The 22,373-nt window shown below is 47.2% G+C and overlaps 1 protein-coding gene across 1 annotated transcript in view; it reads left to right on the forward strand.

Moving 5' to 3' along the window:
• PARM1 (prostate androgen-regulated mucin-like protein 1) overlaps positions 1–14,181 on the forward strand; it is a 99,831-nt gene extending 85,650 nt beyond the window's left edge. The window contains exon 4 of the mRNA XM_032334588.1: positions 10,306–14,181. Coding sequence (XP_032190479.1) covers positions 10,306–10,390 — 85 coding nt within the window. The 3' untranslated portion in view covers positions 10,391–14,181. The remainder of the gene's footprint in view (positions 1–10,305) is intronic.
• Positions 14,182–22,373: the final 8,192 nt, after the last annotated feature.

The following is a 22,373-nucleotide window of genomic DNA, read 5'->3' on the forward strand; positions in this document are numbered from 1 at the left end:
CCCCCCACCAACACACAAACAAATGTTAAGCTCCATGAGGACCCAGACTTGGTGAGCACAGCACTGGGCGCAAAGAAGATACTCCATAAACTGAATAAGTAAACCACATATCTAATCGATCATCTGCTTCACACAGTCCCTTGGCTGCCCTCTCTCATTTCCTCTGCTCACCCCGGCCCAAGCCAAGACCCACCAGGAACCTCCCCCATCCTCTTTCCCTTTTCCTCCCTCGGTCTTTTGTTCTAAATCGTGTAGCCCAGATCAACCTAGTGATGGTGCCAATTATGAGATTGCCTCGTATTACCACCTCTATCTAAGGTACAAAGAACAGGACAGCCAGATTTCCAAGAGAAGTTGGAATTAAAGGGCCAGCCTTACCTGTGTCTAAAACCCTTTCCGGAAGCATCTTTGCTCCTTCATAGCTTAAAATAATCTCTTTTCTTCACTAAGTCTGTATTTCCTTGACCAGTAAACGTAATTTTATGAATTTTATCTCACTAAATGATACACTTTTCCATCCATTTTGTTATTAGTTTATCACTGCAGATATGCTGTTTTCATTAGGAGTTAAATTGGCTTTTATGAGCTCGTCTGGGACCCTCATTCCCAGCTGCAGCGGTGTCTCTTCATGTCAGGTGCAAAGAGGCAAAAACGGAACATACCGATAACCTTCAGAATCACTTTGCAGTCACAGTGGTGAGTTTCTGAAGGGCTAGGTCACAAAAAATATGACCTCCCCTGGAGTCTGGAGTGGAATAGAAATGCTTTCCTCTTGCCACACACTTGCCAAAAATGATCTTTATCCTGACTCCAGGCAAGAATTCAGGTTCACCATCTCAAAGCACTGACTATAGACAGGCAGTCTAGAACACTAAGAACTCAGACTCCAGAGGCAAGGAGACCTCAGTTGGAATCCAAACTCTATCAGTTTTTAGTGGGTTCTGGCGGGACCTGAGCCTGTCTCGGAGCCTTACTAACCCTCACTTCTCCTTCCCCTGTAATATGAGGACCGTGATATTACGTGGTAACACTGCTGGCAAATTAATGGACACTGCCTCCCAAGTACACAGCCCTGCCATCATCATCACCAGAGTGGTCAAATGGAAGGAAGGGCCCCCAGTAAAGCAGTTGCTTGACAGTTCCTGAGCGATAGCAGTGTGCCAGGCCCCCCTCTAAGCACTGGGGGCCCACCAGTGATGAGACACGATCCTGCCATCACAGAACGCACTGCACTTGGAATGTTTTGTTAGCAGGTCATTAAAATCGGTTCTAATGAGTGCTGATTAAAATTGCATAACGTTTTATTTTAAAAATTTAAAGAGTGTTTTCTCCAGACATTCCCAACGCCAGATTAATTCAGTGGATGATTAAAATGAAGCAGTCACTGTTTCTCTCTCCCATGTAGGTCCTCCTCTTTCAATGCAGGAAGGCCCCAGTGGGATGAGTTTAAGATGGTTATTTATCTTTGGGATTATAAATTTAAGGACGGATCAAGCGATTAGACCCCTGTTTAGAAAGCCCCTAAGGAAAGCCCCTTTCTGCCTCTCTGTTAATTATTTTGGCAAAATGATAACATAAGGAGGTGAAGAGCCCTCACGAATTTTACGGCTGTGCCACAGCCCTTTCAAGTGTTACTTTGCCAGATTCTTGGAAAGCCCCACTTGTCTCATTCACCAGAAGTACACGCGGGTCAGTTGACAAGTGCGTGTGTGCGCGTGCGTACGCAGAGACACACACGCGGGCGTGTGTACCTGAGGTGACGTTTCCCCTTGGCTGGAAGTTTATTCCCTTCCTATGATCCCAGTTTCTGAGGAGAACCACATGACAAGAGGTCTGTCTCCTGTGGTCCTTCAGCTCACGTGGCTGGAGCAGGAAGAGACTGAAAGCCCAGCCGGCGGGGAAACCATTCGCTCTGGCCTGCAGCCAGTGGGCCGTGAGCCTGGCCCAGCCTGGGTCCCTGCAAACGCCAAAGAATCTGCTTCCCAGGGCAGCCCCACAGCCAGGAGAAGGGCATGTTGTAAGCTCTGCTGCCGGCTCAGTAATCTCACCTTTTCCCAAACTCTGATTCCCTCAGAAGGCGTCGGCCACCTCCGCCCACCGTCTCTTTCCATGCTCCTCTTCTTCAGGGACATGTGACCCCTAGTCCTGTCAGTGTCCCCTGCCTACAGGGCCGACTCCTTCTGTCACTAAGCCGCTGGTGGAAGTGACTTATAAACACGAACTGCCCTTGAGCCTGGCGGCTGTTCTCCATCACCGACGCGGCATCTTTGCTGGCAGTTGGGGGTGGGGGGAGGCAGGAGCGTGGCTTTGTGGTCAGGTTCAACACGGACCCTTCCCCTTCCTGCTGACGTGGACTTGGGTGAATGGTAATCTCCCTGAGCCCTCATGTCTTCATCTGTAAAAATAGGGTGGATAACACCCATCTCTCAAAGTTGTTCGGAAGATGAAACCAAGTAATAAATGTGGAGCCCTTGGTGGCTAAGAATACGTACTCTAGGCAAACTGATTAGTCACTCCATGATCAGTTTTATAGTTCTGTGACCATACATGGTTGTGTTAGTATTATGGCACTAGTGTCTAACTCAGGTCAGGTAATACTATACATGACTAATATAAGGCCTAATACCTAACTCGGGATTGTTACAAGGATTAAATTATAATATAGAGAAACATTCCGTGCCGGTGGACAGGGTAAGTCCTGTCATCGTGATTGCTGTTACAAGGGTGCTTACCACCGCGGTGCCCAGTTAGGTGGTCGCCGCCGACAGTGCCATTCAGTAGGCACCAGGGATTCAGAGGAGGGGGAGGAGGGCAGGGGAGCAGACGACGCAGCCGCTCAGTTTTCTCGTCATGCACTGAGGGGCAGACGTCCAGGTCCCATTTGATGGTTTCAGGTGAGTTGTTTTCCTTGCGCCTGGGAGGCCGCGCCCCTGTTGTAGGTTCATCAGCAGAATCTACTTGTAAGCAGTCTTGATTCCAAGGCTTGTCTGCCTAAAAGAAAGCAAGAGCCCCGTGTGCCTCTTGCAGAAAGGTGCCTTTAGTTAGTGCTGTTGGAAGACCGAGGGAAGTCGTTTTGTTTTTGTGGAAATTGGCTCAAAACTCTTCTGCCGCGAGATAATCCCCTGCTCAGGAGACCGTATCTGCGGTCGCCAGCAACGAGGACGCTGCTATAATTAGGGGTGAGTAACCCAGGCGGACAACACGGGCTGTTCCCTTCACAAAAATAAATGTGATCGTGATTTATAGACACAACAGGGCCTGGCTTGGAAGGCGTTTTGTCAGAAGTCACCTGTTCTGCTTTCAGTCTTCCAGCGATTATATGTTATACAACTGGATGCCTTTTGGTGGTTGTGGCTTTCAAGATTTGGCCCAGGCAGCCGTAAGGTCCGAGATTGTCTAGAATTTGTTACTGACAGGTTGGCTTTTTAAGATCTGCTTTCGGCGTTCGCTGGGTCCGGCTGACTCGATTCTCCAGCTCAGTAGTTCTGAAACGTTAATGTGCATAAGAATCGATAGGGGAGCTCATTAAAAACACAGTTTCCTTCCAGGTGATGACTGGGCAATGTTAGCAGTTCTTCCTGAATGTTCTACTAAACCCAGTTGAGTCAAGTCTTAACGTATTTTTGACAAAAATCAAAAAAGAGAGGAAGATGCTTAGAGGTGATACTATACAAAGTCTTCAGGAAGTAGGTCTTAAAAGAAATTAAATGAAAATGAAATTTAATTTAGTATCCTGTATTGTAGCTGCAGGACGTGCCCATGGTTCATCCAAGCGAAGTTAGGTGCTCCTCTCTGCTTAACATTGGAAAACAGCTTCGACGGGTATTTGACAGCTCATTGTCATGTTCCAACTAAATATATCTATGCTTAGCAAATAATCCTATCCACTTAGAGGCCGATACCAATCTATGAAAACGTGGGATTAGCAAATACCGGTCAATAACAATGTGTATGATTGAAAAATCTGTATTTATATCTGAACTCACTCATACAACCCTTTCATCACTCTGTCTCCTTCAAGGGTCTAGTGCGTTCCTTATAACCATTGTCCCTGTTCCCGTATCTATCATCGGGGGTCTTTAGAAGAAATACATTTCAAGACATGTCCCCCCAAAATCCCCCCAAAATCAAAAACAAAAACATACCAGCACCGTTTCCTGGGTCCGGTCCCCATAGGAGCTGAAGCAGTGTGGCGGCTCACAGATGAGGCCAGTGCTGCTGTCTGGGGGAACCCCCTTTGAGTAACCCTGATCTACCCATTTCCCGACACTCCACACACATGTTCTAGATGCGGTGCTCCCACTGTTCCGTGTCTTAGTGACTTTGCACGTGCGGATCCCCCAGCGGGAGGTGTTTGAGTCATCTCTTTTTCTACCTGGCTAATTCCAAATTGTCTAGCTTGAAAGAGATGCTCTCTGGGAAGCCTCCTCCCCACCATCTCCATGGACACCCCTTACCGCATGTGTCTCCTTTGTAGGACTCAATTCCTTATCCTGGAATCACTGCCGCCTTTGTCAGTCTGCTCCAGCAGAAGGATAGCGAGCCCCTGGCCGTACCCGACATACAGTAATTGTTTTACACTTACACTTCCTGGAGGAGTGAATGATTCTGGATAGCAAAATTTGGGGTACAGCAGCAGTCTTCGTTTATTCCAAATATGGCGAAACAGGGTTTAGAGAAGGGGAAGCTTGCAGGAATCCGTTCAAACCATATACTCGTCATTACTTACTCGTGACTCTGAATTTCTTTACTAATAAGTGTTTCGATATAGGGGCCTTTTCTGTGGTGAGCGTCTGCCAGGACGATACCAGCAGATAATTTAAGAAGAGAAAACAAACAAATTCTATCGACTCCTTCAAAGGAAACGTGATTATTTAAAGATAAATTCAAAAGTAACTGCTCTTTAAAAGAAACGCAGACTGTGGGCAGAACACCTTGAAAATGAGTGATTGGAAGCTTTCCAACATTGGAATTTGGGCAGAAAGACAGCACTGATAGGTTTCCTAAATTATGATACTCATCCTGCCACTATCTTGCTACAGTAGCTGTAAATTCGCCCCTAATGGTCACAGCTTTCTTAGCCTCAACACCGTCACTGGCCATGTTCCTTTCCTACTTTGGACAGTTGTGACATGGCTATACACCATGTCACTAACAAGGGAAGCAAGGGAAGGGCATACCCCAATTCTTTGTACCATCTTTGCGATGTTTCTGTACATCTAAAATCATTCCAATAATTGAATAATTTATTTTGAAACAATTATAGTTTGGTAGCAGCCACACAGAGGTGTTGTTCGCCGCTTCCTCAGAGCCTCTGCCCTTTCTGTCCTCTCTGCAGGGTTTACCTCAGGCATCCACGTGCCTCCCCCCACACCTCATTCACCTGCTGTTCACCCGCCATTGTAGTGAGACTGTTTTCCGATCGCCATATTCCTAATGACCGTCCCCACCTCGCACTGGAACTCCTCATTCCCCTCAGTTGCTCTGTTGTCCTCCACGGCACATATTACCATCCACCATATTATTTTTCATGACTTATTTGTTGTGCCTTCCCCCCACCGGAATGGAAGTTTCCTTAGGACAGGGGTTTTGGTCTGTTTAGCTCACTGAGGCATCTCCCGGCCCCTAAATAGGGCCTAATGGGTCATAAGGTTTTACTGAATCTTTAAATGAAAGGAGCCAGGCAGAAAAAGGACAATCAGAGAAAGCAAGAAGCCCCCAATGGGAGCAAAGGAGACAGTGGCAGCTAAACCAGACTGGCTTTGCAAGTGGATGTAAGAGTCTGAGGCTTAATTACCAGCAACTAATGAGCTATAAGTTAGGCTGTGCTTTCCCAGCACTAAGCCATATTTTTTCCATCTTTATACCCTTCCTTCTTAGCACATGATGAGCACTCAGGTTTGAATGACAGAACTCACTTGACTCGAGAGGAGAGAACTTGGCGGGGGGCGGGGGGGGGGGGCGGTGATAGTAAGCAAAGCTGGACCCTGGAGGGAACCCTGAGCTTGACCCTTAGAAAGGAGAAGGCGTTTTTGCCAACAACTATGTGTCTACACAAGGGAAGGAAAACACTTCATTTTCAAAGACAATTGGGTTCCATTAAGTATTGCCGCTGCAGTTATCTTAAAAGAGGTACCACAGGGACGCCTGGGTGGCTCAGTTGATGAAGCATCTGCCTTCAGCTCAGGTTATGATCCCAGGGTTCTGGGATCGAGCCCCGCCTCAGGCTCCCTGCTCAGGGAGCTTGCTTCTCCCTCCGCCATGCTCATGCTGTCTCTCTCTCTCTTTCTCTGTCTTTCTCTCCAATAAATAAATAAATAAATAAATAAATAAATAAATAAATAAAGTTAAAAAAAATAGGTACCACAGAGAAGTTGCGGAGAAAGCCTCCAACCGCAGATGTCATTGCTGCACGTACCAGTTGTCACAGGGCATCAGCAATTAGGGACGTGGGGAGAAGGAAGGGCTGCTTCCTGTTAGAGCAAGCCATTTGAGAAGGAAGCTGTGAGACCAGGACTTGACATAAATCATGCCCTGTTTTGTCCCCCGTGGGTTCTGCTTTTAGCTCACTAAGCCGCACAGTAGCAGCAACATGGGGCTCACAGCACAGGGCCATTGATTCACAGGGACCGTGAGCTCTGTGCTGAGTGCTTTAAAGCTACATCCTTGCCTCAGAGAAATTTAGGTAGAATTCTCTTTCCTCTTCTCACAATTAAGGTCAAAATGGTGGCTCTGACCCGTTGGCTTGGTTAATAGTATTTCCCCTCTGCTCCGGTTATATTACACTAGGAATTGCCCCGGACTGTACAAGTCCCTGCTGGTGCTGATGGAGCAAACTCCGTCTATACTGTTCATGTGTACCTGGTGGGAGCCCTCGGCATCAGGCATTCGTGAAAGTACCGCTGCCTCGAGAGCAGCGTGTGAGATGTGCAGAAACGTCAAAGAAAAGTAAGAGGCGCTCTGCCCCCAAGAGGTGTACCGTCTGAGGGAGCCGAGGCACGGCGAGGCTGCGCTGGCTGTGTGGGACGGCACCGGGCTCGACGAAGAAATTGAGGAAACCAAGCTGCTGTGCCCTGGCGAAGGTGCCGTTGGTACCCACTGCTCTTCCGGGTAAGAAGAGCTGAAGGAGTTCTGCACAAGAGAGCCAGGAGACCTGGATTTCAGCACCAGCTCTGCCGCTAAGTCACATGGACACGGCATCTGGATTCCTCGAGCCCCACCTTCCCTAACTCGAAGGCGAGGTTGTTCCCCATCGTGGGCTCCCCGAGGACCGATATGAAAACCTCCCCTTTGCCATCTAAGACGTGCGTGATTGAAGAAGTTCTGACTAGAGAGAGTTTAAAAGGATCCTTAGTTATTCTTGTCTTATCTCACACACACGTACACACGTACAAACGTGTTCCTCTCTCTACAGTATTAGAGGATTGATCCAAACCTGGCTTGCGTCCCAGCACGCCCAGTGCTTCTTGCTCAGACACATTAATATATTAAAACAAGCCCTCCAGCTTCAGTACATTCCCCAATACGGCTTATCTATATCTCTGGCTTCACGTTCCTTGGCTGTCGGTATTTTGCTTAACTCCCTGTTCATTCCAACAAGAGGGCAAAGAAAAATGAAAGTAAAGATCCATCCTTTGCTTTTATTTTTCTGATATTCGCGTAGGGAATGTTTCTTATAATACAGCAGATTCAGGCAGAACTCTGATCAAATAGTCTTGCCTGGACTAACTATAAGCAGGAAAACCAAATGACCAAGAGATTGTTAATCCTCTGACCCTCCAGCATAATGCTTTTTTTAAAAAAATGCCAATAATCAAATAAGAAACCGGTTTTATAACTGTGCCCAGAGTGTGCTTTTAGGAGTTCCTGGCAGGAGGGAGGCTTGCTTTTCCCTCCGTGCCCTTTTCCACTGTTTGCAGGTTTGCCATGTGCTTTTGTAAGTTTCATTATAATAAACATCACAGAGCGGTACTGGCCAACACTTACTGTGCATTTACTATGTGCCAGGGCTTTATATGCATTACCTCATTCCATCCTCCTGCCAGCAATAACACATTTTAAGTTTCTCCAATTTATAGGTGAAGAAACACGGGATTAAAAAAATAGCAGAGGACATACATCTGTTGACCTAACTGATACTTCGTGGGAATAAAATTATATGATAGATATAAAACGCTGTGAGAAGTTATATTACCATACAAAGGTGAGGCAGGAGTATCCTATCAATAAAGGAGCAGGTTTATTAGGTAGATGTTGGCCAGGCTTGCAACAGTAAGTCATACTAAAATTTAGGCTTGGCTCCAGTCGAGCAATCCCCCAGGTTTTTACTTGTTCATTGAGCTCCCATTGCTCAATCATCCCATCCTGTTGAAGGATTTGGTCGAGGCCGGAGGTGTTAAATGTGGGGGAGGGGGTGGCAATGTGTGGCCAGTGACCTTGTTTACCAAAACTGGCCTCCCCTCTTCCCGGGGATCAGAAAATCACTGGTGTGTTATCTGCGGTCTCTGTCCTTTAGGGTGGGCCTTTAGGGTGAAGAAAGGGTCTTGTGGAACATCCTCAAATTTGCAGGTGCCCAGGCTGGGTCAGCTGAGCGAGTCTGCAGAATCCAGAGGACTAAGAATCTGAAACCAAGTCTGCAGGGGCTGGTGCTTTGCAACAGATGGTCTCTTTTCAGATGTCCGGCATACGTAAATAACTTCAGAGGAGCGACAGCAGGGATTTTAGCAACAGATAGAAGTGTAACAAATGCCTCTTGTGCCTGTCAGATTGTATTTTCATTTTGTTCAGTTTTCCTGTCGAGCTGAGAAAAAAATTAGGGGGAGCGGCCTGTGTGTCGGTACTCTATACAGCCAATGTGATTTCCAGTGGCCGGGTGTAATCATCCACGCATGAACATGAACCTGAGAGCCAGTCTATGCTCATTTTGTGATGTTCTAATCCTGACCGCACTTTTAGCCATACAATGACTGGGGAGCTCCCTTCTTGTGAACAGATTGGCTTTCAGAGATTTTATTTTTTTTTTCCAATCACTGTTTCTTCTGCAAACATTCATTAAGGACTTACTATGCACTGGATATTTTTCTGGGCACTGGAGATAGTGCCAAGCACAAACAAAGCGGGCAGATCATCCGTACATACAGTTTCGGCAGGGAAGGTGACAATAACAAAATAAATGAGTAAATTACATAGTATGTTAGGAGGTGATGAGAACTTTGAGGAAATTAAGCCAGGAAAGCTGGGAGAGGGGGGTGGGAGTTACAAGTTCGGGTTCTTAAGAAAGGCCTCACTGAGAAGGTGACACTTGTGCAAAGACTTGACAGAGGTGAAGGAAGGGCCAGCTGCTGCAAGCGGAGGGAACGGTGTGTGCAAAGACCCTGAGGCAAGAGTGTGCCAGACGTGATAGGGAGGAGCAAGGAGGCATGGTTGGGGCAGAGGCAACAAGAAGGACTGGATTGGCAGCTGATGCGCTCAGAAAAATAACAGGGGCCGGATCCCAGAGGGGTTTGCAAACCAAGCTAATGACTTTGGCTTTCACTCTGTGAGATAAGGAGCCACTCTAAGGTTTTAAACAGAGGAGTGAGAACTATCTGATTTCAGTTTCTTACAGAAATAATATTGTGAGACAGTTTCCCAAAATGACCAATCAAAGCCTGTTAAACCCAAGGTGCCATTGAACTAACAATGTTAATCACACTCGAGGAAGCTCAGAGCACGGGATCTAGACCCAGGAGGTGAGAATCTGACTCATAGCTCAGTTGGGTAACTTCGTGCCCATCGATCAAGAGCTCGGAGAGAGAAATCTTTCCCTCTCAGAGAAACAAGCAATACTGGCCCTGTGGCCTTATTTTGAGGATCAAGTGAAAACGGAACACAGAAACATGGTGTAGATTGTAAAACATGATATGGTGAGAGCAGTAGTGGTTGTGGTGGCGTCCTCATGACTCCTGGGAAAATTCGGTCCAGGACCGAAGTCAAATCCCAGGAACGCAACCTTCCCTTTGCTACTACTTCTTACTCAGTAGCCAGAGCCAGAGGAATGGGTCCTCGTCCTTCTCCAGCACTAGAGATCATGTACAGAGACTAGGACCCGGGTGATCTCAATGGAGGTGCCAGCCGGGCTCCCACGTGAGCAGTCCTAACTTCCAGGAGTTTGTAGACTGAGGCCTCCAGGGCTGGTGGGTGGAGAAACCACGTGTCCCCTCCTGTGGGCCCTGAAAGCCTCCTCCATGCAGGCTGCTGGGCCTTCGGCTCCCCTAAGACAGGCAACTGCTCCAAATAACCGCAGCTCTCTCCTCCCCCGACCAGGCATTCCTCCTACGGGAGGCTTCTGGACGATCATGACTACGGATCCTGGGGAAACTACAACAACCCTCTGTACGACGACTCCTAACGAAGGAGCGAGGCTGGGACGAGGAGGAACTGTTTATTTATAAGCGCTTTCCCAGTAGAATTAATACAAGTTCCTGACATGCATCGAGCGACAATCTCTTGAGCCCTGTTTCGTTGGTTTGGTTGTTTTGTTTTCCTCCCTCTCCTCTGGCTGCTATCACTTCCCCTTTCTGGTACAAAAAGAATCCTTGTTTAAAGGTGAGTGGAGGCTTCTCTGCAGCTGAGGGAGGCAGACCCAGACCGCTGTGGTGGAAGCCTCCGTGCCTGCCGCGGGATCCACTGTAAGAGGGACCGAAGGCCAGGGAGTGAGTCCTTGCATCGGGGGTTACTTTTAGGGGAACTTTTAGCTGGTGGTACTTCTCAAACTTTTGAGTTAGGAAATTGCATGAGATCTCCGTGCGGGGAAAGGAAATGCACCCTGGGAGTGTTTTACCCTGCAGGTGAGGAATCAGGGGGCTGCTCCGATTCCTTTTTAATCTCTCTTTCTACCTGGTGTATCGGACAGGTTGCCTGCTTGGCTCTGTGAGCTGGATCCCGGCTTCTTAACGGCCTAATTAGTGGAGGAGGAAACTAGAAGGTGCCCCGGAGGCCGCCAGCAGGCCGAGGGACAGCGTGGCATGTTGCTGTCAGATCGCAGCGTGCCCCCTACCTGTCCCACCCTCCAGGCCGCCCAGCTCTGCCCGAGATGCCCATCGTGGTGGGCTGCAGCAGGCTGTCCCCAGGAGAGGAGATGAGTTAGAGAAGAGAAAGGGGGAGGGCGGGTAGCATGCCGTGGGCAGTGGAGGGGGCTGGGTCAGGAGGGAAGGGGCGACCCTCACAGACGACCGCCTGGGGGGAACAAGGACTCAGGCCCCAATAACTCACAGAGACATCCACTGCTCGAAGGAACCTCTAGAAAGAACCCTTGCTTTATAGGCACAAAACAGCTGGCTCACTGCCTTCTGTCTGTTGGGAAACGGCTGCAGACCGTTTTGTAAAAAACTGTAAAGGATTCGTCTATCTGCAGTAGCTCAGTGAGGCGTTTCCACAGGAAACAGACACCCCGATTAATCCGTTTATTCTTCCCATACACTTACCTTCCTAATTCTGCCCTCAAATTAATGAACACTCCTGGGTACATGGCCTTACGCTCCTCAACCTCAAATTTCGAAGAACTGGTATGGTTTGCAGATGTCCAGATACAACCGTGGTTACCAAAAAGCAGACAATTTTGCTTCCCCCCGCGTGAACCTTTTACAAATGTCTCGTGACATTTTTGAGAGTCTCGACTTGGGGGTGCCACGAGGAGGTAGATGTCACAGATGCTCTAAACATCCATGCAAGGCACAAGACAGCCCACCGCAGCCAACAATCACCCGGCCCAAAATGTCGGGAGTGCTGAGTTCGAGAAACCCTGGTTTACTGAAATGCCCGTGGTGGATAAAACAAGACACTCCCAGATTAGTAACATTTTTTTACTTTTAACTAAATGAAATGATTTGTTAAATTGTTCCCTAAAAAGTATTCAGTTTGTGGGCGGATGGATTGTTTTGGCATGTGTGGTTGCCTTTTTATTTCCATGTGTTCTCTACATAGCTTTATGTCATGGTGAGGACTCTGTCCTCCAGAAGCACCTGATGTCAGTGACCAGCCATCTTGTGTCCTGACTGCAGGAGGAAACTTCATGGATTAGGAAGCATCCATGAGGTCCTGATTCAGAATGCATCCTATTGTCCTACAGTGACCTAGTGCCATAAAGAACTTAAAACTGATCAATTTTTATTTCTAAACTTGAACCTGCTGCCTTGCTGTTTCCAGAAATTTGACCCTCAGCTCGACCTGTCACTTACTGTGGTCCAGCAAAGTGCCAACAGGAAAATCGCTGTGGCCACGCTATTCCGAGATGCCCAGAGCTGTGCCACTCTCCACAGCCTGCCTTCCCACACTCTGAATTTATCCCTAAATTCCTTACATATCAGAGGAGAATGAGCAAGCCCCAGAGGTATTTTACAATAGGACTACATAATAAGAAGCAGGCCGCCAGGAATTCTGTTAGCTCTGATTATTTTAAAAAAAAAAAAAAAAAAAAAAAGGACATTCCCAGAAAAATGCCCAGGGATGACCCATTGTGCCCCCTGTGGCCATGCTGGGCCTGAATAATTGTCTCTCTTCTCTACCCTCACTCCCTTTATAAAGCCTGTAGGCCTTCAGTTTAGCAAAGGACAATTCGATAAAAACAGGACATCCCTTTTATTCCTCCCACGGCCACAAACATTTTGACAAAATGTCCATGAAACACCTTCAGAGTGGTTCTCTCCTAGATGCTGTTCCAGTCCTAAGTACTGGGTCAGAGGGACCGGCGTCTTCATGGGGTACACTGACCGATTATGACCACAGACTCAGTAAGCATCTCCCCTTACCAGAGTCTTCTATTGTGCAAGAGCATTTGATGGGTTTGTTGTGCCTATTAACTTCCAAATCCTTATGGCAAAGAGAGGGATCTGGACCTAAAGCAAATATATTCAGCAAGGTGACAGCTCCCCATGAAAAACTCTAACTTTCCTTGTTATGTCAGTATAAAATACCTATAGGTTGAACCTTTTTTTGCCAAGTCCTTTTTTTCTGAGTTGGCCAAAGAATTTGAACTGTATTCAACACATGTTGCTTGAAACACACACACATGCACCCCAGAAATACACGCTGATAGTTAATGTCCTCTACATCGGGGAGAGATTCTGTCCAGGTCTGTCCAAAGGAAATTGCTCCAGGAGGTCTAAAACCATCATATTTCATCCAGGAATAGGACTAGTCATAAAGTGATAGACTGTCAGAGCAGGAAGGAGGCAAGCGGATTCTTCTAGACCGTAGACTGCAAATGATGAAGAGTGGGATTCGACTTTGTTTTCTTTGCTTTTGGCCCCCGTGAGGTCTCCTGCCCTCCCTGGATGTCTGTCTTCATTTCTTAAATGAGGGGGATGCTTCCCCATTGACCTCACCCCACGCTACCTCACAGATGTGTTGTGAGGATTCACGAAGTGACGTCTACAGTGTTTTCGGTTTCTGGAGAAAAATATTTATAGGCATCTTAAGTATTACCTAGATATATAAGTGATCTCAGTTTCAGTTTCTTATTTGCTGTTACACTGGTGTATTGTTTCGACTTAAATCTATAAAATGACAGCTGTATCTTGGCCACAGCAGGCAGCTGGCCCAGCTCTGAGTGACCCCCCAGTTCGGCTGACTGTGGGGGAACTGTGCCCGGGACCAGGAGAATGGTTCCTGTCTCCAAATGGAAAGACAGCCCCAGAACTGGGTCTCACAGACTCTTGAGTTAGGATCCAGGAGGTTAGGGGAACAGAAGATGGACACCTGAGGGCTGAGAGCAGTGGGCCTCTGGCCTTCACCATCCTGAAGCCTTCTGCGTTCTTGGTGGAGTTGCTTCTGGTTTGATGTCCTCCGTTTGCCCTTCATCTTGCTTGCAAGGATGCATGGTTCGATCCCTCGTGTGTGGGAAATGAATTTTGCAACTGGGCCATGTTGATCTGCACGTTGATTCACCTTCTTTGCCTTTAACCTCTTTTTGGCAAATGAATGTACCATTTCAACTTTGATTTTTAAAGTGCTGGTTGGTACTGGTAATAGTGCTAACCAAGAGACCAATGCCAGGTTGCTTTCTTGGGGTGAGTTAGCCAACATCATTTAAAGATGGGTGTGCAACTTCTTTGATATTTGATGTAATTGTATCTACATTTGTTGTAAGACATCTTGCATACTAATTATAATTATATCAATTAAAGTTGTTAAAAGCCTGCATCTGACAGTGGTGATTCACATTTTGATATGTTTTGTTATTCCGGCCATTCAGCTGATATGCTTATATTAAGTAGCCTTGACTTGTTCTTAAAAAAAATTTATCCCACATCAATAAATAGTATTTCCTGCACAGCAGGAAGGTCTCTCTGATCTCGAAACAGAATTGAAGGGTGTCAGAAATGAAGAAACTCTCCAAGCAGTGATTTTGCTTTCAACAATACACCATGTCTTCTAAAATCGATGTAAAAATAAACACGTCGATTGAATAAGTAGGCAGCGATACAAAATCAAGTCAGATTAAAGCAAACCGGCATTAGCAGTACATTTGATACCTGCTTGTTTCATCCTCCTTCAAAAAAATTAAGTTCATCTTACGCTTCCTGACAGTTAAAATAGCAAGTGATTTCAGTCATTCAGACTATAGTATCAACCCTCGGGAGCTAAGCAAAGGTTATCCTGACTCAGAAGAAAAGAGCAACAATAAAACCCATGCATTTTGCAACATAAGAGAGGAATGGAAGCACCTGCAAGCTAGAGCGAGGTGATCTGACGGTTTGAAAACTTGCGGTCAGATTTAGTAAGTTTAGGTGCCCGGTGTCCAGTGGCATAGCGTGGAGGATTGACTGGATAGAGTCAGGAGGAAGAAAGAGGACCCAACACGAAACAGACCCTTTCCTGTTGGTAAATCAGCCATCTCTGGAGGCCCTGCGTGGGCACAAAAGCAAGTACCAACTCCATTATTCCAAGCTTGCCTGAACACCGTCGCTCAGAAAGCACTTTAAATGTGCATGGAAAGGAAAGGCCTAATGGTAATGTGTAGTGTTGACCTATTACAAATTATTGAGTCCAAACGATATGTTTTCCTACATTATAGCTTTTCCAAGTCAGATCATAGTACCCTTCGACTATTTAGTAACCTGTCTGCCACCTATAACTCTTCTAAAGGTCAGCGGTACTTACCAATAGCTGGCTATATTTTTATTTTCGTCAAAAAGCATGGAGCTTGAAAAGTAACGATCAGATTGAGGAAAAAAAGCCTGAAAGAGGTATGATCTCTTCTCTGAAAGGATCTAAACTTTGGCAAATGTAGAACCGCCTCCATTTACTGCACTAAAGCAGCATTTATCAGTTTGACTCAAGAAACATATTGCGTTTCTATTTTAAGTAAGATACCGAATATTTACTATAAAACAGAAGGAACATAGTTTCCAGTAGGAACTTTGGGTGCCTGTGGGCATTGTCTGATGCCATCCTGCATCAAGGTCATGGTCACTGCGCTCTCCATGTTACAAATGGGGAAACTGAGGTTCCAGGACACAGCATGCAGTCCTGCAAGTACTGACTCCTTCTATGGACTCTGTATCGGGTCAGAGGGCCCCTGCTCACCACATATTTACAGTTTAGTGGATGGCAGGGCTGGGATTCCAACCAGGTCTGTCACCAAAGCCCTAGGTTATTTTCCACTCAAGGGACTGGTTTCTGATCTAAGTATAACCCAGCGCTCACACCTTCTACTAAAATGGGACCTGCCACCTCTTGCCAAGTCTCCCCTCAGCTATTTTAGGTGATCTCAAGGGGGTCTGGCATGTGGCCCAGAGCAAGCCCAGTCAGCTGCCAGGCTCTGTCACCTCCCTGCTGGTTCACGCTGTCCTACTGGACTGTGTTCTCTGCTAAGGAAGAGGCTGCCTCCGCCACCCCAACTCTGTTCGAGCGCCAACACAGGCCCCGTTGCCTCCCAGAGTTGAGTGAGAAACCCCCCTCGTTTCCACCTGCAGCCTCCCCGCTCCCCGACAGAAACTGGCGTGAGTCCACAGCAGCCTGGACTAGAGATTCCATCCTCAGACTCTCTTCCCCTCTTGCCCTAAGGTTCCGTTATTTCCAGAACTTGTCTTTCCTTGGTATTGTAATAATAGCTTATTCTCACCTAACACTCAATGAGACAGATCCTGTTCCAAGTACATACCTGGATTAACATCCCTAGGAGGTAGATATTATAAATGCAGTGTGCTCATTGTACAGATGAGAAAACTAAGGGCCAAGGGTGTAGAAACTTGACCATGGTCCCGCAGCTCCTAATTGCCAGCAGTGGGACTCTGGAGTCCGTGCTCTCCATCCCTTCCACGGAAGCCCCCACTCAGTGCTAGGGGTTCCTGCGTAGCCGCTTCACTCACCATCAAGATGCTTGTCTGTGTCTGGACCCGGTGTGGTCAAGGCTGGGCACCTACGGCAGAAGCGAGGTCCTTCCATCAGAAGGGCTCTGCCCTCACAGACTCTGGGCCACCTCTGTCCAGATTCTGGTGCTTCTGGGCAAGGTCGCCCATCTGACAACCCCCAGCTCGACAGCAGGTGACTGACTCCAGGCTGACCGTTCCCTTGTCACCAGACCCACACGGTGGCTGTGGTGAGACAGTACAGAACACTCTCGTGTTTTCCCACTCGCCATGCCTGCCTGGGCATGGGGATGGAATTCACCACAGCAAACACTGCTGGGCAAAGTGCTGAGAAATTCAAGCCCGTCAGAAGCAGGGGTGGGCAGGTGATAGGAGAGACAGATGCGTGCCCCCACACCAGGACACTGAGGCTGGGAACAGGCAGTCATCAGAGAAAACAAAAAACAATTGTCCATGTATTCCTGGAATATTAAAATCTTAATACAAAGCTAAGGATTTCACATAGAAATCAGTCTCACCCAGACTTTTCGAGAGCGGGAAGAGAAGTGGGTAGGGGAGCCATAGCAGGTAATGGCTGAAATTCTTGGGTGTCTGGGAGGCTGCCCCCATCTCTGGCTCCAGCAGGGAGGTAGTGGGGGTGCGGAAAAGGTGGCGTCCTCAAGAGCTCACTGGGGAGCCCCAGCTGCCCCCACACCTGACTGCAATGGTTTCCGGGGAACGGCTTTCCCTTTTTTCCATCTTTCTTATCTCACCTGAGAACCTCTCATGGACAACCTCCAGCCAAACCCTACAGGAAAGGGAACTGGAAGAAATGCAATTCTGGCTTTCCCCCTGGCCTGCCAAGGAGACCTTAAACAATGTGGGAAGGATGCTGAGCAGTGAATAAGTGAGCACAGTCCACCCTCTCTCCTCCAAGATTAGAACTTCCCCAGAAGGAAAATAAACAACATCATTTGATCCCAAAGGTGATGCAACTGTCACTTACACAACTAAGGGTACACTCACCTGCCCCCCAAAAAGAAAGAGAAAGACATAGAATATGCCATGTGTGACTTGAGCTCTGGGAACATTCACTCCTAGTCAAGATGCGATCTTCCTTTGATATCCAATAACTTAAATGCCCAGTGATAGGGTTAGCCACCTTACACTGGATAAAGGTGGAGAGGATGAAGAAAGAGAAGAGGAGCTGATGAATACACACACACACACACACACACACACACACACACACACACACACGTAAAATCGAGGCAGAGAATATGCATAGTTACAAAAGGACTTCCTTGCTGCAACTGATCACGAGACAGACAGCGCTGGTATTGAGAACTTCCTTCTTCGGACAGCCTTTTCGTGTCCTTTTGTCCGGAGCCACATCTCATCTGGACGCAGTTCTCTTCGTGGCAGAGGGACTCAGACCTTCTGCTGAAATGTGAGGAAAACCTGGGGACTGGAAAAGCAAAGGAGCTCCTGAACTGGATACTACAAACAAATGAACATGAGAGAGAGAGAGAGAGAGGCCCACATGGTCCCCAAGTGCCCAGTACTCTCCTTCCCCACTTTCATTGCTCTTTCCTCTCTCCACCCCAACCCTCCAGCCCACCTCATCCAGACCCATGAAACAGAAAAAAAATTGTCGCTCTCGCCAGCAAGAACGACCCGCAGACGAGGTTGAGTGGCAAACTTCTTTATTGACAATCTTGAGTTGGGAACCCCGCACCACAATTTTAGCCCCTTATTATAGTTAACAAGAGTTAGAGATGCCCAATCACCACATCACACGATACACCTAAGCACCAATCAGACATGCTACCTATGACCTTATCCGTGAGCATGTGAGATGCTCGTGGGCGCCTACGTGACTCTATTGTTCTATTGTTCTATAGAATGTGCGCCGTTCCCATGACTCCTGGTATCGATCATACGTCACCCATGAGCGCACCCACATTCCTTGGGTTAAACATTCACAGCCCTTCCTCCTCAGGCATATCCATCTACGTGACTCCTAGCTCCTGCTGTATGGCTCTCCACAAAAAATAATAATAATAATAGGGTAGAGAAGAGGTTCAAAACCATTCTCAGCACTTACCTTGCTGCGTGCAGAGCCCTGGGTCATTCCACACCCCACCCCCACCCACCCACTCCTCCCAGCCCCTCATCTCTGCTTGGGGCCTTCCAAGGACAATGGTGCGTGGTTCAGAAAGCCAGAACTTGATAAAAGGCCAGCTGGGAAGAGTTGGGGGGGGGCAGGGGGCAGTAAGAGCGAAGGTTTCCTTTCATGCATTCACTTACAACATAGCCGTTCCATGGCCACTCTGCCCTCCAGCACCGCTAATGCTGATAAATGCTGCTTTAGTGCAGTAAATGGAGTCTCTTCTACACTTGCCAAAGTTTAGATCTTTTCAGGATCTAAGCTCTGGAGCTTATATGCAATGAATTGAAATACTCTTAACTTACAGGATGAGTGACCCCCAATGGCAATTCATCTCAAGTCCTGAGGCCCCAGGCCTGCTTGAGGGACTGTGCTCTGTCCTTCTGAACAGCCATTTCTGGAAAGCAGCCAAACTCACTAAGCAGCCCTAACCATGGGGGCACAGCATTGAAGCCTTTGCCTGGCCCCTGCCAAGAGTTCCTGGCAATACCTGGCTGCTGGCCTCTTCTCCTCCAGAGTGGAGAGGCTGGCTTCCACGTCTGTCTCCCGCAGGCCAATTTCAATGCACCCATGAGTTCAGGTAAAGCGTGAACTAGCGCCTCAGGGACTGACATCCTGAGCTATCCAGGGAGCTGACAGGTGACTCTTCAGCTTAAAAAAAGGCAAGTCATTAAGGACACCTGGGTGGCACAGTGTCCTCAGCTCAGGCCACTGTCTCAGGGTCCTGGGATCAAGTCCTGCATCAGGCTCTAAGGAGCCTGCTTCTCCATCTGCCTGTTGCTCTTCCTGCTTATGCTCTTTCTCACTCATAAATAAATAAACAAACAAATATACTCTTTTAAAAAAAAAAAAAGGCAAATCCCTCTTTCCTAGCCCCCACAATCTCCTGGAAACTGAGGCAGCTGGTCCCCAGGGGAGTAACGGGCTCTCGGTCCAACCATAGTCAAAACCATGGACAAAGGAGAGTGGCGGGCTAGGGGTTCGGTCCTGCTTTGTATCCTTCCCTCTCTGTGTCTTCTCAATGCTGAGGGCACTAGCTGTAGGAAGGGAGGGGCCAGCGGGAAAGCCAGGTGCTACCTGCCGGAGGCATTACAGGACTAGGGGCCAACTGGGAGGCACTTGTTCTTGGAGAGCTCACTGCTCGATTCAAGGCCCCATGGATTCCAGTCAGGAGTACACTGTGGTGGAATGTACCACTGGAAGCAAAATTTTCATTTATTCACCATTCAACAAGCAGTACTGATTTACGTATTCTAGATATATAAACAAGTGAAACAAAACATAATCCTCAAGAGAATATTCATCCTCAGAATGCTTACAGTCTAAGAATAGAACAGTCTAAAACTAAAACAGGGACTCCGCACAGAATCACGGGTCGCTAGGTAATGTGTAGAGACACAGAGAGCACAGGATAGGATGTAGTAAAAAGAGCGGACAGTGTCCTGACAAGCTGAGTTTCATCTTCCTTATTCCCAGATGTCTCGCTGATGCTCATTCCCCCACCACCTGCCTGATCAATTTCCTGGAACTGAACTTGCCCTCTAGGCTATGCCTTTGAAGATCTGTCCTTTGCCATCAGTCCCAGATTTTATCTTAGAAATTTAATTTGTTCCTCCTGTCTGACATTTGAGCCAAGGGTCCTGGCTTCTCGCTACCCTGGTCACAGCCAGGTCAGCCCTTGCTCCCAGGGTTTGTCATGGCCCAGGATGCCTCAGCTGGAACGTGGTAAGTATTGTGTCTCTCAGCACAAAAAGGAAGGAGGAGTGGGGAGGGGTCAGGGAGAGAGAATATCATCCTCTCTTCATCTTGCCACATTTTCTATGATCATAATTCCCTAAGGATCACCAGGAAGTTTAACTGGTTTTCCTCACTGTGTCCTCTGATGGAAGAGAGACAGGGAGAAAGGAAATGACATTTGTTGAAGGCTTGTGCTGTGCCCACTACCCCAGGAGGGGTAGAAAGAGACCAGAAAACTGAGACTCGGGAAAGTTAGGTGGCCTTCCCATTGCTACAGAGCCAGTAAGAGACGAAGTCTTGATTTCAACACTAGACTCTCTTACTCCAAAGCCCGTATTCTATCTAGAATGATGATGCTTCTCAAACTTTAATGCGCACACAAATCATTGGGGAATCTCATTAAAATGCAGGTTCTGATTCACAGGTGGGGGATCAGGGATGAGAATCTGCCTTTGTAACAAGCTCCCAGCTGGTGCTGATGCCAGGGGTTCCCCGCTGCCCTCTTGATTTTGAGAAGTAAGGGAGCTTTCTACGCATAACTCCAGGTACGCCCTAGCAAGACCTCCTCAGTAGGACTGATAACACCACCTCTTACCCAAGGGCAGCAAGGTGTGGCGGCATATTTTGGTTTGGGGTCTTAGTTGTTGCTATGACCGGCAGAGTTACCAGCGTTTCATATCTGGGAGTTAAGGATGCTTCAAATCCTTCAGTGCATGAAATAATACGGAGTTGATTTTCTTGGGACAGTCTTACACAGTACAGACTGTCTCACCTGAAATTCCTAAAGCATCATCATCAAGGAACCCTGAGCAGCAACTGGCCGGGGGAGAGGGGCACACTACTGTCAGATGCAATCCCTTTGGCTGCCTTATCTTGTTCTTGGTCATTGGAAACATCAGCTCTGCTCCAAACTGTCATCACTGACAGCTGCTCTACAGCATATCACTGCACACATGAGTGCAGGTGGTTGTCTTGCTTCCTGGAAATCCAGCATTTCAACAGAAAAGATGACCCAAGAGGGGTCTTATCAGAGAGAGGTATGTCCACATATTTCTTGGCACCCCCAAAGACCACAGGGGTGCCAAAAATGTCCAAACATGGACATTTTAGGAAAGCATGTTGGCCGACTGATAAATTCACATTTTGCCTCCCACGACAATTTCCAAAGCTATTTCTTGAGAAGATGGGAAAGGAACTGACTTCTACTCGGTCTTTGCCGTGTACTGCAAACAGAAAGGGTGCTTTGTGGCATGGAATAGACATTACACACTCAGACTCTGGAGCTCAAGGATCTGGATTTGAATCTCACCTCAGCTACTTACCAGTTGTGTCACCTTGAAAACAATATTTAATCTCTCATTCTCTCAGTTACTTTATCTATAAAATGGGGATCAGAATGGTATCTGCGTCATTAGCCTATTACAAAAGTTCGAGGAATTAATACCTGAAAAACACAGAGCACAGATCAAAGACTATAAAAGCATACGCTTGCTAAATAGAACCACCATGTAAGATAATTTATTTTTACAGATTTTAAGGATGGGGAAACTGTAGCTTACTCAAGATCACATAGCTACAATGTGATACAAACTGACCAATAATAATAAAAAAAACTACTATTCACCAAGGGGCACCTGGGTGGCTCAGTCAGTTAAGTGTCTGACTCTTGATTTCCACTCAGATCATGATTTCCGGGTTGTGAGATCGAAACCCACATTGGGCTGCACACTCAGCATGGAGCCTGCTTAAGAGTCTTTCTCTCCCTCTCCCCCTGCCCCTCCCCCATGGCTTGCATGCTCTCTCTTTTTCTCTAAAAACTAAAAATAAAAAATAATAATAAAATGCCAAATACTAATCATGAAAAGAAAAACCTCTCACTTTAGATGCATACATTGACAAACATATATTTAAAATACAACCAAACACAACATATAAATCTATATTTGAAAATATCTTGATTGGCATAAGCTAACTTTTGTTCCTGAAAATTTGATTCAAGCAAAATGTGGACTGAAGGGGTCTCCTTTCCCAGTAGGTTTCTTTATAATCAGAATCAACAGTTGTCATTGCTCTAGGGACCCTACATATGTTCAATATTTGGTTCACCTCAGGAAAAATTTTCCACGGATGAGTTA

Source organism: Mustela erminea, chromosome 2 (genome assembly GCF_009829155.1).
Source record: "Mustela erminea isolate mMusErm1 chromosome 2, mMusErm1.Pri, whole genome shotgun sequence".
Classification (NCBI taxonomy): domain Eukaryota; kingdom Metazoa; phylum Chordata; class Mammalia; order Carnivora; family Mustelidae; genus Mustela; species Mustela erminea.